The sequence below is a fragment of the Zea mays genome, chromosome 5 (genome assembly GCF_902167145.1).
Source record: "Zea mays cultivar B73 chromosome 5, Zm-B73-REFERENCE-NAM-5.0, whole genome shotgun sequence".
Lineage (NCBI taxonomy): Eukaryota > Viridiplantae > Streptophyta > Magnoliopsida > Poales > Poaceae > Zea > Zea mays.
In genome coordinates this window covers 5,934,775-5,947,913 of record NC_050100.1, presented here as the reverse complement: position 1 = coordinate 5,947,913, position 13,139 = coordinate 5,934,775, and the positions used below count along the sequence as shown (strand labels likewise).

Below are 13,139 nucleotides of genomic sequence, written 5' to 3'. Positions count from 1 at the left end.
TATTCTTGATTTTTTTCTCTATGATTCAATATATATAATAAAAGAATAAAAAGGACAATTCATGAATAGGCCTGCGAATTCTGGCCCAAGAAGGCCCATTCTGTGATGTTTTTAGGGTTATCTAACCCTCTTCCTTTTTTACTTTTCTTTCTCTTTCCTCTAATCTTATTCCCGCGAAAGGGACAGGGGGCGGCGGCGGCGGCGGCCGTGCCTGCCTTCCTCCAGGGTGGTGGCGGCAGCAGCTTGGGTCCCGTGCACCCGCGTGCCTGCACGGTGAGGAAGCGGCGGCTATGCGCTCGCTCGCGCGCACGCCTAGGTGGCGTGGCGGCGAGACTCGTGCTGCCAGGCTGTGAGGCGGCGCGCCCGCACACCTGCTTGCGGGGCGGCGTGGTGGCAGCGCTTGCGAGATGTGATGGCGACATGACCTGCTGACGGTGGTAGCCCTGCTCGGCCTGCCCGTCCGAACCACTATCTCCTTCTCTTTCTTCTGCATTCTTATGGCTCTTAACGACGACCTGTGGTTTCTTCGACTTGCGGCGGCGCGGCCTGAAGTGGCGGCGGGGCTGTGCCCACGTGCTCGCGCCTGCTTGCTCGGGTGCGGCGGCGTCGGTGCCCGTGAGCCCGGCCTGCTCGCGGCGTAGCAGCGTCGACGGCGGCCTGCGTGGAAGCCTGTGGCGTGTTCCGACGGCAGTTGTGCCTGCGACTCGTGCCTGTTCATGGTCACGGCAGCAGTGCAGCCTTCTTGCTTGCCTTCATCGTGGACTCGTGGTGCGATGCTGGCTGTACCGCACTCGCACATGCTCGTCGCCGCAGCACCATTGCAGTTTGCTTGCTCGTGTGATTGCGTGAACAGCACGCGGTGGCTGCTGCTTTGCATGCTCAAAGCAAGAACAAACGACAAAAGACCTTGCTAACCAAATAAATGTTAACAAAAAAAAATGCTTGCAACGCACCAGTAGACATGATCCGCTTATCCCTGCATGCGGCTGTGTGACTTAGATTCCTTAGCTTTGTGAACTTCCTGGATTACAAGAGCAGTCGTGCTGATAACGTTTCTTAACAGGGATGACCGATGGCACTGTTCCCGAGCGTGCCCTGCCCCCTCACTCCATGTCGTCTTGCAACATCTGGACAGAGGACTAGAGGAGGGCGGGCGGCGCCATGTCCCTCCGTTCTGTCTTCACGTCCTTTCTACTGTCACTGTGACATAGCGCAAGTTGGGCTGTCGGAAAATCAGCACGCGCGGCCGGCATCGCACCGCCAGAAAGCCGGGAACACTCCGCCGCCTCATCTCTACTTCCGGCCGGTCATATCACAGTAGTGCGCGCGCGGCGCGCCAGAGCCGCCCCCGCGAGTGGGCGGGGGCATTGCGGCAGGTATCCCGTTTTTCCGTGTCTTTCGTCCACGGCTCCATCTGTTAGAGACTCCGACGGTTACAAAAAAAAAAAAAAAAAAAAAAAAAAACGCCGGCGCAGGCCGTTACAATTTCCAAAATCGACTCAGTGTACATTTTTTATAAATTTTTTAAAACTATTTTAAAGAATTTGCCATCTCTTCCTCCACTAAAATATGATCTCGATCAACTCTTCATCTTCTTGAACTAAAAATATGATCTCATCGCACATGTTATATCCCATTTTGTTCCACATAGATTTCACATTGATGCATTCGAAATTGTATTTGTCGACATTCTAACCGTTTTTGTTTTTTCGTTTTAGATAAATGTGAAAATGGGACAAAAATAGTATGGGTTGTTTTCGGTTTTCCTATTTTAGTCGGGATATATTGTTTTTATCTGTATATAATATCCCCTTTTAGACAATACAATGAATAAATTATAGACGACTATGTCACACTGTAACAATGTAATACATAATTAGTCATTTTCTTTGTTAGCTAAATGTATATTATAATATATTATCTTTATATATATACACGAGATGTTTGAATTCATTATAATGCTACTTTGTATTTATACTCTATGAGAAGATTTTTCAATTTTTACGCCTGATTCTGATCCATTATCGATTTGTTTCGTTCGTTTTTATTCATTTTCGTCAATTGTCGTTTTCGATGGTCCCATATTTTATAATATTTTCAAAATAAAATGTGAAAATAAAACCAGAAGAGAGGTTATTTTGAACCATCCTGATCGTTTTTATCCATAGCCGCACAAATATGTATCACGTTAATCTAAACATGCAACTGCAAGAACGTGGGAAAGAATAGATTCCTAATGCAAATTGACAAGATTAAAAAAATATAAAAGTAATTAATATGATTTAAAAATAAACACTGTTGTTATAAAATCGTTTTTTTTATCACAAGTGTGTTAACGTCAAAGAATGGCATACCTCCAGCACGCGACAAGACAGGGCTTGTTTGAGAACTCGGTTTTTAAAAATCACAGTTTATAATACTATAATTTATTATATGTTATGATATAACTATGATATATTTTACATTAGTCAAATCTAACACATGTTTGAAGTGTAGGAGAGGAGAAGAATACAGTCCTACCTTGCTTGCCCTGCCTTTTACTGGACGTTGGTTCGGTTGCTACGCGCAGATATGGAGTACTTCATACGGAATGCCTTACCAGACTGGAGTGCCAGAAATTTTATGGCTTAATTGTGCTGTGAAATATTTCTTTAAGGGTTAGTTTGGAAACCTCAATTTTTTAAAGGTTTTTTATTTTACTAAAAAATAGTTTAGTTTACATTGAGAAAATAAGAATCTATTGAAAAAATAGAGTTTTGAAACTAGGTTATTTGCTGAGGATAAGATCCACAGGCCGGGTTTTGTACTAAGGGTTGCCCGCTGCCAACTACACAGCGTTTATATTATAGCTGTGCGCTTTTACTGTCCTGCGTGCCAGCCTAAGCCTGCACGGTGCCCATAGCGTAAATAAGGCTATCCACAACGGTTCCCTCTAAATTTCCCCCTATATCTTACTATGCATCCACATCATCTAGATTTCCCCTTCTAATTTTTCCCTTTCCGTTGTGGTTCCCTCTAAATTCTTCCTCTATATCTTAATATAACCATAAAATATTATTTTCTATATATATTCACTATCTATTCTCACTTTCTTTCCCAACTGACTAACCATGTTGTACACATACAACGTGATTGGTTGGCTTCTCTACTCATGCACTTGAACCCGCGGAGTCTTAAAGCATTGTTTGTTTGGTTTACATATCTCCTCAAACAGGCTCCCTGCATGCAAGTCGTACGCCGTAGCCAGGCTCCGCGCGAACCGAAGGCGGGAGCATCTCCCCGCATGCAACCAACCAATTAAAAGATTTAATCATTGTATCCATTTAATATTCGTATTCCTCAGATTTTTGTGAACAAAACTAAATCACTCATGATAAATATGTAAAGATTTATTTATACACTCTTCACTAATACACATTTCGGTGCAACCAACCAAACTAAATATATGTCTAATCTGCACGAGTCTATACATAGAACCAAACAAAAGTGTTTGCACGAACTTATTTTGGTTCTACTAACACTGGCTAAACTCATACGGACTTGGCTCGACTTCTACTGTAACCAATCACATAGATACTGAATGTGGCGTGTTCCTGTACTCTCTCCTTGACACGTAGTGTGTTGTAGAGGAGGATTTAGGGGAGAGCATTGCAGCCATTCCTTCACGCTAAACAGCAAGAGGCGCAAGAGGCGAGGGGATGGGGAGGGCGCGCGATGACCGCTCCAGACAGCCTAAACGCGCAATCGCCATAATATTATTGGCGGGCAGGAGTACACCAGGAAATAAAACATTCCATACGAAATTCCAGACTCATCGGTACAGCCACCCAAACTCTATACAAGTCCCGAACCGAGTCAGCGAGACCCAGGCCCCCTCTTGCAATGATGCATGACGTCACCATCGCCCGGAGCAAAATTGAGCTACCAGGCAAAAGACAATGGCATGATGGCGCGGCTAGCGGCCGGACCGCGCCGCCATGATGGCGAGCCCACGTCGCACACGGACCTGATCGAGGGCAATCGCCCGTCCCTTGGCTTGTACTGCACGACGAGCTAGGGCGCTTCCGAACGACGAGCAGCAGCGTCAGGCAAAGGTTTTCTGCGGGCGGAGGCGGCCTCAACCACCACCACCACCACAGCACCAAACCGTCATGTGAAACGCGCTCGCCTCACCGAGCTCGTCGTCCTCGACCAGGCGAAAATGCCTCGTCACGGCACCAGCTGTCACGCAGTCGTGGCGACGTGCGGGTGCATGGGCATGACGATAAAGGCAGGTACACGACTCAGCAAGGGTCAAGCTTTTGCCGCTTGTACGAGCCCATGACCCGGATAAAGTTCATGTACAAAATTGTTGCTCGCAACTGAAGACAAACGTTCCATTTTATCCTAGATTCCTAGTCCGGACTTGGGACACACATTTCATTACCAGGAGATAATTTCTATCACACTACAGAGCCGGTAAAACGTTAGTTGCAGAGAGAGAAAAAAAGGTTACATATCCCGACAGAACTAACCAGTTCGATGAGACAAGCTACTCCTGGAACCTTGATGCACAATGATCATCGGCATATGCAGGAGACACAGATCTTCGTCTTCCCCAGTCATGTGACACACCGCGCTCGACAACTGCCAGCTTTCCCCGGCGTCGAGCGGGGAGAGCCGGAGAGACAGGCTACAACAAACACACGTGGACAAACAAGCCCACGATCTGGATCTACTCTCTCAGCTTCACAAGTGGAGCAAGATGCCAGCGTCGTCTGGCACCAGGACGCCTCCTAACCCAGTGGCGCTCCTGTTTTCCTCCACCAATCGCAAAGGCGAACAAAATTCTGTTACAGATGAATGCAGGAGCCCACTACGCAAATTTTACCTGCACGGCTGCACCTGCACCTCCGAGGCGGAGGCGGAGGTTCTCTCTTCATAGTCAGGACGGATCGGATCAGAGAAGGCACACAGCTCCACAACCGCATCTTTCGAACCTCAGCCACGAGCCTGCCGCCGTGCCCATGGCAGCGAGACATCCCTCCCTCCCTCCCTCCCACCCGGCACTCCCATGGCGACTGACCGACCCCACTCACCGTTTCCACACCTACAACCTCCTGCTTGCTTACACGATTCACTCGACCTGCTCCCCTATGAGGTCAAGCCCGACCAACAAGAACGACACGCCCTGGAACAGGAGGAAGTAGAAGTGGATACCCTGCTTCGACAGCAAGCTGCGGGCGGCCGCGGTCAGGAGCAGCATCGACAGCGCGAGCTCCTTCTTGTATATCCGGTTGTGCTTCTTCTTCTTCTTCTTCTTCGCCGTCGGGGCGGCGGCGGCCAGCGAGACGAGGTCGCCGGCGACCTCGGACGAGCGGGGGCCCGAGCCCGACTTCTTGGTCACTACCCACTCGTACGCGCTCCCCAGCTGGAACAGCCCCGAGACCATCGCGTTGAACTTGGTCACCGACATGGTGTTCTCGAACAGCAGGTACGGGATGACGAAGGGGAAGGACCTCGGCGACGGCAGCACGTTCAGCAGGGACATGAGGGCCGGGACGTAGCACACCACCCAGTCCGGGAGCTCCGCCTCCGGCACGAACATCGCCGTCGGGAGGATGATGCAGAAGAGCGTGAAGGAGTACAAGGGCAGTATGAGCTTCCGGAGCAGGAAGAAGAGGAGGATCAGGTTGCCTTTCTTCCAGAACGCCATCTGCAGCCAAGTCAGATAAAAGCGAACCGTAAACTATTATTACAAGTATGCAAGGTAAGTTATGTTCATAACAATGGCAAAAAATATAACCGAGGAAGTTGATAGAGTATCATAATATAGTCTTCAAGTCAAGTAGGCTAGAAAAAAAATAGAGGTATAATTTATATTGCACTGTGTGGAGGCCAAAAGATGACCGCATCTTAAAAGTGCATCAACCTAAGTAGCAGTGAGGAATTGTAAATAATGTAGAGCATTAGGTTCTAACCAATGAATTGGATGGATCCATACATTTATTTTAGACAAAAAGCATCACACACAAAACATAAACAACACTTGCGGTGACGACTATTGTTAACAGCATAACTTGGGTTATTAAGCAATGCATAAGGGTTAAGGTACAGCCACAAAGAGTATTGCAGCAATACCTTGCATTTGATGATGTCCGGTAAACACAGCCTGAATAGCTGCATTGGACCGGAATGCCACCGATGCTGCTGCTTCCTGTAAGCCTCATAGGACTCGGGCAGTTCGCACTGGCACTGGCCACGATATGACAAAAAACAGCTCAATTGAGGAAGACAGTAAACATGAGCAAACACCGGTTCGAACATTTTAATATCAGATCTCAGCCTAGTACCTCAACATCGTTCAGGAATATAAACTTCCAGCCATGGAGATGTGCCCTGACAGCAATGTCCATATCCTCCACCGTTGTCCGCTCCATCCATCCACCTGAGTCCTCCAGTGCCTTGATCCTCCACACCCCGGCGGTGCCATTGAACCCGAAGAAGTTCAAGAACACTCCATTCACCTGCTGTTCCACCTCAAAGTGGAAGCAAAGGTTAATATACTGCAACCGGGTCAGCAGGTTCTCATCCTTATTCACAAATGACCACCTTGCTTGCACTAGCCCAAGTTCATCATTGTCCTGCAATGGTCCATTCCACGAATCAGAATTATGATACGAAACGGAGGACAAACAACCGAAAGTAAAATTCCCCTCAGTTTACCTTGAAATGTAGCACAGTGCGCTTCAGAAAGTCAGGCTGGGGTTGGAAGTCTGCGTCAAAGATGGCAACAAACTCGTAATCCTTCACGTAGCTGCAGCTCATGGCCGACTTGAGGTTTCCAGCCTTGTAACCATCCCTCAACACACGGTGCCTGTACACAATCCGGGCACCTTGCTGCTGCCATTTGGCCACCTCTTCTCTGATCAGAGCCTGTGTCAGTAGGTCATCGGAGTCATCCAGCACCTGGACCAAGAAGCTGGATTTCGGCCAGTCAAGGTTGCACACGGCCGCAATTGATTGTTGATACACCTGAACAAACCCAACAGCAAACCAATTGTCAAAAAAAAAAGACTGGAAGGTAGGTGACTAAAACTGCTTATTTAGAGCGAGAAAGACAACTGCACCAACCTCCTTCTCGTTGCACATTGGTATCTGGACAAGTACCATGGGGTAGTACCCGGCATCGGGGTCCTCCGCATCAGGTAATGCCGGGGACTTCGGCTCGGGCTTGATGCGCTTGACGCGGATGTAGAAGCAGCCAAGGCACAGGATGAGGCGGTCGGCGCTCTGGACGAGGAAGAGCACGACGCAGGCGTCGGTGAGGAACTGTATCCCCGGCGCAACGTAGGCGGCGCGGAAGCGCAGCCAGGAGGCGTACAGCGACTCGAGGCCGAGGGCGGGGAGGGCGAGCGCGGAGGCGGCGAGGTCCCAGCCGTTGATGTACGCCGCGACCTCGACGGCCAGCAGGAGCAGGGAGACGACGAGGAAGGCCCTGATGAAGGCGTAGAACCCGGAGCGCACCACGGGGCTCTCGCCGGCGACGGCCAGCACGCCGGCGTCGGCGTCGGCGTCGGCGTCGGTCCTCCCCGCGGCCACCCTGCGCCTGGCCGCGGCGCCCAGCGCGACGGCGGCGGAGGCCAGCGAGGCGAGGCACCCGGCGGCGCGGTGCGCCTTGAGGAGCAGCACCCACCTGATCTGCTTGGCGTTCTTGGTGCGGGCCCCCTTGCGGCGGCGGCCGCCGGCGGCGGCCAAGATGTCCTCGTCGTCGTCGTCGTCCTCCGGAGACGAGATCTCGGAGATCGACCAGTTGGGGTTCTCCATCTTGACCACCACCGGCGTGCCCCGGTAGGCGTCGCCGCCGGCCTTGCCGCCCCACAAGCCGCTGCACGGCGCCATCAATGGCCGGTCCAAGAAAGCCGCCGCGTCCGCCGGCCTAGGCCACGCCTCTCCTTCTCTCTCCCTTCTCACGAAATAGCCACTCTATCCGCCAAACGCTAATCCTGGGCTTCCCTTCCTTTTTGGCTCCGCTAACTGCACTCCAATGCCAGTCTCTCTTCTCACAGGAAAATCCCCAAGGTTACTTACTAGTGCTAGTGGTACTCTGCAGAAGCTCCGCTCCACTTCTGTTTGTGAGTGGGCTTATGAACAAGAGAAGAGGATGGGGGGAGCTGCGCTGGTGAGTCTGAGCGGAGGGAAGGTGACGAAGGACTGGGAAACAGCTCAACACGTCTTGGGAGAGAGAGAGTCGAGAGCTCGGTCGGACGGGAAGCCCACAATACTTTCGATGTTCGCTTGTCCTTCCGCGTGTCTGTGGTTTTTCGCAGCGACTAGTTTTGGTTGAGTATTCCTTCTTCCGGCCTTGGTTTGGTAAGGCTTTTAAGTAGGGCGTTAATTACGCGGCTTCTGTGGGTTAGACATGGCATGGCAGGTGGTGGAGGGCAAAAGAAGAGGAAACATTAGGATAAGAGATCCTTTCGTGGCATCTTTGGGCACACGTGGATTAATCCATTTAGGTAGAGGTCCTTTCGGGTGCGTTTGTTTCCAAGGGTGAGATGAGATAAAGCCGCTCCATTAATCCATTATACATTTGGTCGGAGAACCAACGGAGTTTTTAGAATAGAGCGACTCTAAATCAGAAACATTTCCATATGATTTAGATCGAGCTCGCTCCAAAATAACGGTTGAACGAAGCCATTCTACTTCACCTTTTTTTTGCAGTCGGCCCTAACGGAAAATAGAATAATTTCACCTCACCGTTAAAATCTAGGATAGAGCCGCTCCGGTGTCTAAATCTGAAATAGAACCGCTTTAATTCTATGGCTCTTCAATCAAACGGACCCTCCGAAAAGAAATTTACATTTCCCTAAACACTTACATGTAGCCGTCTGAACTAGCTAGCAGACTGCTAATAGAGTGCTTGGGTGATCCATGGACGAGGATTACCAGCCTCGTGACGCATTTAAAACTATCGTTTGGACTGCGCGGGAACGCCAAGTACGTGAGCAACGAGAGGAGGACCAGTACCAGGTGGCCTCGAGCCGCGACGAATATTCGCTTGTTTATATAGTACTGTCCAAACGTCAACGGCAGAGATATGCCCAATGTTTCTTTCTTTTCTTTTCTTTTTGGTTCGAATTTTTAATTCTCCGACTACTAGTATACTAGTGCAGTGCCATTTCCCAGAAAAATTCCTTGCCCCTCTCTCGTTCCACGTGCTAAACGACGGTTTAATATAGCTAAGTACTCCCTCCGTTTCTTTTTATTTGTCGCTGGATAGTGTAAAATTGCACTATCCAGCGACAAATAAAAAGAAACGGAGGGAGTATGCTTTAAGGGCGTATCAAATGGCTAACCAAATATTAGTGCTGAGATAAATTACTATTTTTATTGTTCTCTTAGCTCCAACTTCAACTAGCTATTCAAGATAACCATCGATGGACGCCTCGGTGTGACGTCGTTCCAATAGGCCCCCTTCATAACATGTGCGTTACTGCGTTAGTATGTTTGATCGATCGCGTTTGGTTCTGTCACGAACTGGTACTAGTGGTAAAAGCTTGAGCTCTGTGATCAGTGTCACATCACACATCGGTATCGGGCTATCAGACAAGGGGAAGAAGACGATCTGAGAGAGGCTAACGACATGTCGGTGGCAGCAGTCTAAAAGTGGCGGCAGAGAGCAAACAGAGGAGCGGCGGACAGGTTCTTCGGTTGCACGCCCAAGAGCTCTCTTTCCTCCTTGCCGTCGCCGAGCTGAAGGTAGCGACCGAATCCGATCGGCACGGCTGTGAACCTTATGCACGCATGAACTGATTTAAATTCCACGTGCTGTTGTTGCCCGCGCCCACCCCGTCTCGGTCGGTTGGCTCCAGGCGCGCGACCGACCCACATGCCGGCCGGGAACGCCGCACGTGAGTGTGACTGTGAGAGCGAGGCCACCTACAACGACATCTGCTGTGTGGTGCTCGCTGTCGCTAGCTTGTTCGTTACATTACTTGTTCGTTTCCCGTTCTGACAGCGACATTATTGTCAGCTTTGTACCCCCTTCGGTCACATGAGTCCGTCGTTCTAGAGCTTGTTCTGAGTCATTCTAATTAAATTTTAACGGATAATACATGTAAAATCATACTGTTTTAAAGTAAAGCATAGTAGGACTGATGATGGATTTAGTGAGTTTACTTTTATGTTATAAAATCTTATAAAATGTCTAGCATATTCGGTCAAAGTTAATAATAATTGATTTAGGGCAAGTCCACGCAAACTCAGTGTGGACTGAGCGAATTTACGTTGACTTTAACAAGATACAATATAGATTATGTTATGGTTTTCCTATAATGGACTAGGAAATGTATCTGTATAACAATCCACGTACATGTAAGTCTATTCTTGGTCTACATAATACGCGGTAGCTGATGGTAAATTTATTCTTGGCGAAGGAGCGAGGACAAGGAGGCAGGCAGAGGAACCGTGCGGTGCGGCAGGGGAAAAGTGCCTGAACCTAGGGGTCTTTCCGCTTGCAATGTCACGTAACACAACACATGCCAAATCGGCAATTAACAGCAGGCCCCGCCTCGCCTTGTCGTCACCTCCACTGTGGCACTGTGCAGATAAGTCTCTAGCCTGTCTGCGTGGGCCCAGTTCCGGCCGTGACCTCGCCGCTGCCAGCACACCCTCGCCGACGCGTAGTCTAGCTACTCTCGTCGTCCCACGCCCTCACCGCCCGCCGCGAATGCAGGTGTTCACGCGGGAAGAGACACGGCTACACAAGTGTCCTGCCAAAATGCGATCCAGCGTTTTGCCATATTACATTTTGGGGGCATCCGGAATGCGAACCTAAGCGTCATGGCATATCCTTTCTTTACTTGAAAAAAAAAGTAGCGACAAATAGTACCGAACAAAAAAAAGACACGAGGCAGATGAAAATCTTTGTAAAGGCTACAAGCTAAGAGGTGTGCTACCAAACTCGACTTTAGTACTTCAAGATTTAAATCAATAGGTATGCAAGCAAGGGAACTAACTGTAGACTAAATTGTACTTTCTATCCCAACTAGTTACTCCCTTCGTCTCAATATATAAGGCGTAAATACTTCTAATTTAAAGACCAACAAATACAATAAATTCTCTATATACTACTACATCAATGTACGTATGTTTAGAAAGATCATACCTTATATTATAAAACAAAAAATAAAAAATTGTTGGGACGGAGAAAGTATTATGCTGTCTCCATGAGTCTTTCTATCTCAATCTCTATCTTAATCACTATTTTAAACTCCACTCTATACAAAACTGCAGTTTACAACGTAAATCAGTTTTTTTAACGTAAATACAGGATTAGAGCCTAGTATGGCTTTTGTGCTAGCTTCACCAAACTGTTTTGAGGTTCTTCTACCAAACATACTTATTCATAAAACTTATTTTTTTCAGCTCGTCAAAATTTTCCAGGTGCAACCGAGTGAAGCTGAAAAGGCTAGTTTTTCTCGATCGACCCCCTACCAAATGTTTATATAAAAATTTCAACTCCACCGATGAAGTTACTTTTTTTTAACAAATATTGATTCACTTGTAGACTATCAAACGGACCTCAGTACTGTATGGACCTATAGCACTGCTGCTGCGCTCACAACACTTACCCTATCACCGATCGCGATCAGGGAGCCCGACACCGAGTAATGGCGTGCCGGCGATACGTACCCACGCGTGTAGGACAGCCCGGCCCAGAGTCACCGCGCGCGCACGCACGACGGCACGAGAGGTGCTCCTGTCCTCTGGCGTTGCGGCCGATGAGCTGAGCAGCGAGCGATGCGCCAAGCGACACCCAGGGCTCGACGATTATTACAGGCAATCAATCCGAGGTCCGGTAACACTGTTCACCGGATCACCGGCTGCGCAGCTCGACCGGCCGTGCAGTGTCCATGGCAGCATTGATCAGAGGTGCCGGAAGGGGACGGGGCCAGGACCAGCCATGGATGGCGGCTCTTCATGCCGGACCTGCCGTATCCGTGTGATGGAAATGCATCTGCTTCTGCTCCGTGCAATGTACATGCAGTGGTCCAGTGTCTTGAGGAGGGGACCCCTCTTCCATTTCCATGCCGGGCCTCGGGCGCTTGCGCTTGGCGACGCTGTCCTCTGTGTCGAGGAGGGGAGGACCAGCAAAGCTGGTAGCGGGTTTCGGATTGGTTGGGCGGCAGCGCGCCAGTAACGCTCAGCTCGTGAGTCGTGACACCCCCTGGGGTCAGGTTGAATTTTTTTCCTGAATTTATTGTGGTGACTAGCTATATAACCGTGCGTTGCTACGGAATTAATATGATAAAATATATTAATATGCAAAAAACATTAATTATTATTTTATACTTTTATTAACATCACTAAAATTAGATGTGTATATATCTTAAAACTTAAAAGATATAGTAAATTATGACGATAAAACCATATTTATCTTAGTCATAAAGCTCTGATTCAGATATTGTCGGGGACCATAATTAGGGGTACCCTCAAGACGCCTAATTCTCAGCTGGTAACCCCCATCAACATAAAGCTGCAGAGGCCTGATGGGTGCGATTAAGTCAGGGATCAGTCCGTACGAGCGACTCGATCACGCCTCGCCCGAGCCTAGCCTCGGGCAACGGCAGCCGACCCCGAGGGGTTTCCGTCTCGCCCGAGGCCCCCCTTTGACGGCGAACACGTCTCCGGCTCGCCCGAGGCCTTGCCTACGCTAAGAAGCAACCCTGACTAAATCGTCGCACCGACCGGCCAAGCCGCAGGAGCATTTAACGCAAAGGAAGCCAGGCCCTGCCAAAGGCGCCATGGGAAGCTTCGCCCGACCCAGGGCTCGGACTCGGGCTAAGGCCCCGGAAGACGACGAACTCCGCTCCGCCCGACCCAGGGCTCGGACTCGGGCTAAGGCCCCGGAAGACGACGAACTCCGCTCCGCCCGACCCAGGGCTCGGACCCGGGCTAAGGCCCCGGAAGACGACGAATTCCGCTCCGCCCGACCCAGGGCTCGGACTCGGGCTAAGGCCCCGAAAGACGACGAACTCTGCTCCGCCCGACCCAGGGCTCGGACTCGGGCTAAGGCCCCGGAAGACGACGAACTCCGCTCCGCCCGACCCAGGGTTCGGACTCGGGCTAAGGCCCCGGAAGACGACGAACTCCGC

At 49.8% G+C, this 13,139-nt stretch overlaps 1 protein-coding gene across 2 annotated transcripts; it reads right to left on the bottom strand.

Moving 5' to 3' along the window:
* Positions 1–4,341: 4,341 nt before the first annotated feature.
* On the bottom strand, positions 4,342–8,351 carry LOC103625842 (probable xyloglucan glycosyltransferase 9). Of its 2 annotated transcripts, XM_008646242.4 has the most exons (5): positions 7,114–8,345; positions 6,706–7,014; positions 6,333–6,623; positions 6,121–6,234; positions 4,342–5,695 (listed from the first exon to the last, which is right to left on the bottom strand). In XM_008646242.4, the coding sequence occupies exons 1-5, from the start codon at positions 7,879–7,881 to the stop codon at positions 5,117–5,119; spliced, it is 2,061 nt and encodes a 686-aa protein (XP_008644464.1). In that variant the 5' UTR covers positions 7,882–8,345; the 3' UTR covers positions 4,342–5,116. The 2 variants fall into 2 exon arrangements, with proteins under 2 accessions (XP_008644464.1, XP_023155870.1); XM_023300102.2 differs by lacking the exon at positions 6,121–6,234 and having other exon boundaries at positions 7,114–8,351.
* Between the last annotated feature and the right edge of the window lie 4,788 nt (positions 8,352–13,139).